Consider the following 3,763-nt stretch of genomic DNA (forward strand, 5'->3'; position numbering starts at 1 on the left):
CCAGAATTTGTTCATTAAAAGTACTCCATACTCCTATTCCTCAGAATAACTGCTTGCTTATATTAGAAGGAAAAATATGGTCATTGTATGATTAAGTTAATTCTTATGAATAATGTGCTGCTACTGATAATTTGATTTATAAGAATTTTTGCTACATGTATGGTTTTTGTTATGGACCAGATAATGTTTTTGATGCACATATAGTAAGCTTTTTATTTTTATATTTTTAGGAGCCTTACATGGAAGGTGTCAATCCATTCATCAAAAGTAACAAACATCGTATGATCATGTTTTTAGATGAACTTGGGGTATGCATATAATTTTTCAAGTACTTTGACATGTATACTTAATATAGCTGAGTATAACTCATTTAAGCAACAACCTTTAGAAAGCTTTTCTATCCAGAGCCTTAAAAAAAAAACCAAAAAGCTGCATATTTTTGTCTACCTTCCTAAACCGATTACTTCATTTGATATAATTATAACAATTTATTCTTACACTGAATGATTTACACCAAGAATAGAGGACTGTGGCTTTTGAACTGCCTGTGTCAATTTTTAGTTTGTCCCACCTCGCCACTATGACATTCTCTCGCTGCTTTAGCTACTTTAACTTTGCTGCTACTGTATGGAATTTGAAACAAGATGGATGACCCACAGTTCTGGCCAGTTTAGTAAGTAAATGGACTGGAGAATGTATGTCCCTGTGGCTTTTCTAAGAATAAAATGCATGGATTTGGTGTTAAACATCATTCAGTGGGACTACATATGCCTTACTTAGGCATTTATAAATAAGTTGTGATCATAAAATTAAGAATGGGATTTTAAAAATAATTTTTAAGACCCTGGATTTCTTAGTAAAGTTAAATTTTCTTGTTATAGATCTTCAGATACTGCATCAATTAAAAACCAAATAAATGTATTAGCAATTCAGTTCATATATATAGAAACCAGAAAAGAGATGTGAATTTAGCCAGGTGTATGGCACTAGGGAATGCTAGGGTAGGAGAATGTTCTGCTTTAAAACAGTCAGATTCACTTAAAAGCACAAGTAAACAACCACCACACCACTGTACAGTCAAATCAGTCAGGACAGCCTGTGGGGGGCCCCTAGTTTGCAGCTTCAGGTATAAGAAATTTAGTGTTGGTCCATATTGATAATGAAATTGAGAAATAAAGGAGCAGATGCTGATGTCCATCATGTTCCTATATGTGAACTCCTGGGAAGTTTTGAAGAATATAAATATTTCCGATTACCAAAAATATATAGTTGGTCCATGACTGAAACTCTTTTTTTTTTTACGATAGTGATGTTTAAGGAGCTGTAGGAAACTGTCCAATATTTAAGGCTTAGCTAGTTTTATATCAAGCCACATTTCTAGGTGTAGATTCAAGATTAGGATTCCATTTTACTTTCCATAATCACATGTCTACAGTCCAGCTTTCTCTATCACTTTCCTAGTTATGCCACACAATCTAGCCTTTCACATTGCTTAGAATTCCAATATTATAATACTCTGCCAGTCTCCTCATACTCTGACATACTCAAATTTATCTTTCAAGACTGACCTCAAACGTCTCCTTCAGGCAGGCTTTGCTGAGCCCTAAACCTGAACTAAATAATACCTTTTGTTCTGCTTCCTAAGTATCCTCTGCATATCCTTTGATATATATAATTCTGTGATCAGTTTAGATGTAAACTATGTCTTCTCTACTAGGTTGTTAACTCTTTAAAGGCAAATATGGTTGTCTTTCATCCCATCTCTAGAAGCCTTCATTCACTGAATGAGCCAGTTAATTAATAAAAATGAATTATATTCTAATTATTTTTTTTTATACCATAGAAAACTGAGTGTTTGCAGTTTTTAGGAGTGTATAGCAAATACTGTCATCATTAGGGAGAGGAATAGATTTGTTTAAAACTACTGGTGATCTAAACTCGTGTTAAATTTTATTCCAGTGCTCAAAATAAAATCAATACTTAGTTACTACAACAAGTTGGTAGTACTGTATTGGCACTAATTTACTTTATGAACCTTATCTGAAGATAACATAATTTACACATTAGCAAGTGTTTGGGGCAGAGTCCACAGATAATTATAGGCCTGAAAGGTTCTCATCAATGCTTTTGTAATGTAGCTCTTACTTATATATGCTGATCAGTTTGGACAAACTATAGCAGTTTAATAATGAAACTCAGTCTGAAGGAGTGGAGGAATTTTAAGTTTAGGTTGCATTTAATCCAGATTGGCAGTTAATGCTTGCATTATTTATGTTCCAGTTTATAAAAACATAATATTGCACAATATTCTGCCATGTGGTTGAAGAAAATGAAACTTGGTTTTGGTGTGAATACTGAGGTCACAAAATCTATCAATCAAGTTGAATTTTAAGAGCATTTTAAGAGAATATTATATGTTAGGATCTATTATATGTTAGGATCTTTTCAGAAGAGATTATAAAGAGTTGTATTTCTAAATGCAGTTTTATGATTCCCTTTAAGAATGTACCTGAACTTCCGGACACTACAGAGCATTCTAGAACTGACCTTTCCCGTGATTTAGCAGCATTGCATGAGATTTGTGTGGCCCATTCAGATGAACTGCGAACTCTCAGTAATGAGCGTGGTGCACAGCAGGTAGGTTTCTGCCAACCTTTTTTTAACAATGATGTCCCTCGCACTTAAGCAGAATGTCAACATAAGATTCTTTGGGAGGTAATAAATAGCTGAATTACAGTCTTATTATTTTTGAGAATCTGAATCATAATCCACAAAGATCTCAGCAAACAGGAATAATGAGCCCAGACTAAGATTACGTATTTTTGATACTGCAAAATGTCAAATCTTGCTTTTAAGTTAATGTGAACTGTACTGAAAAATGGTGTTCACACACTTCAGTGGCATGTATGAAAATGGTGAGCTAATGATAAGTCAGTAGTGATGTCACTTTTTCTGTCTCTTCTGTCACACAAACGGTGCATGGCCAAGTAATTTTCACACTGTCAAACGCATGAGAATTATTCAGGAAGATTGGTAAAAATATTTCAAGCTCCAGATCCGGAGATTGTGTGTAGTGTGGCCTTAGAAGAGCTTATCAAAAATGGCAGTTTCTAAGTACCGTCACCACAGTGGCCAACCATTTGGCAAGAACCTTATAGAAGAGATTATAACACATTGAGAGTGGTGATACTGAGTTCTCCTCAATCTGAGATTCTAAAATTCTCAAGGTTTTTCGAGTTTAGGTAACAGCAGGGCTCATTAGGTTTCCAGTCACTTGAGAAACTTATGCAGAATATGTGCAATGGACCTGCTCATATGCCCTCGGCATGTACAATGCCTCCTTGCTAACACTGACTTGCTTTAAATATTAAATATAAAAATTCTCTTATTGGAGAATTATTAGGCTGTAACCTGACTGCCCTCATGTGCTCCTATAGGGCTTGAGATGTGTCACTTATAATGATAAATCTTTCTTCCATAAGGTGTTTATTCTAGAGAGTGTTCTGGCCTAAGTAGGTATGAGAAGGCCAAACGCAAATGAGTTTCTATTATTCAATCTCGACCAAAATATGACCAGAAATAGTCAAGGGCTGAATGATACATACTTAACAATTTTATGCTTTTTTTGAGTAGAATGGTAATATTATTTTATTTATTCCTTTGCATTTATATGGCTTTTTTCAAATCCAGGTTCCCATCGCTGAGATTTGACCAAGCTTTCATTTATTTACTAATTATTTTCATACTGTTTTTCCTTGTCTAG

At 34.4% G+C, this 3,763-nt stretch overlaps 1 protein-coding gene across 1 annotated transcript in view; it reads left to right on the forward strand.

Annotated features, from left to right (window-relative positions):
* RASA1 (RAS p21 protein activator 1) overlaps positions 1-3,763 on the forward strand; it is a 107,257-nt gene that overhangs the window by 102,398 nt on the left and 1,096 nt on the right. The window contains exons 23-24 of the mRNA XM_067031260.1: positions 231-308; positions 2,503-2,637. Of these exons, the coding sequence (XP_066887361.1) occupies positions 231-308; positions 2,503-2,637 (213 nt within the window). The remainder of the gene's footprint in view (positions 1-230; positions 309-2,502; positions 2,638-3,763) is intronic.

Source organism: Kogia breviceps, chromosome 4 (assembly GCF_026419965.1).
Source record: "Kogia breviceps isolate mKogBre1 chromosome 4, mKogBre1 haplotype 1, whole genome shotgun sequence".
NCBI classification, from domain to species: Eukaryota; Metazoa; Chordata; class Mammalia; order Artiodactyla; family Physeteridae; genus Kogia; species Kogia breviceps.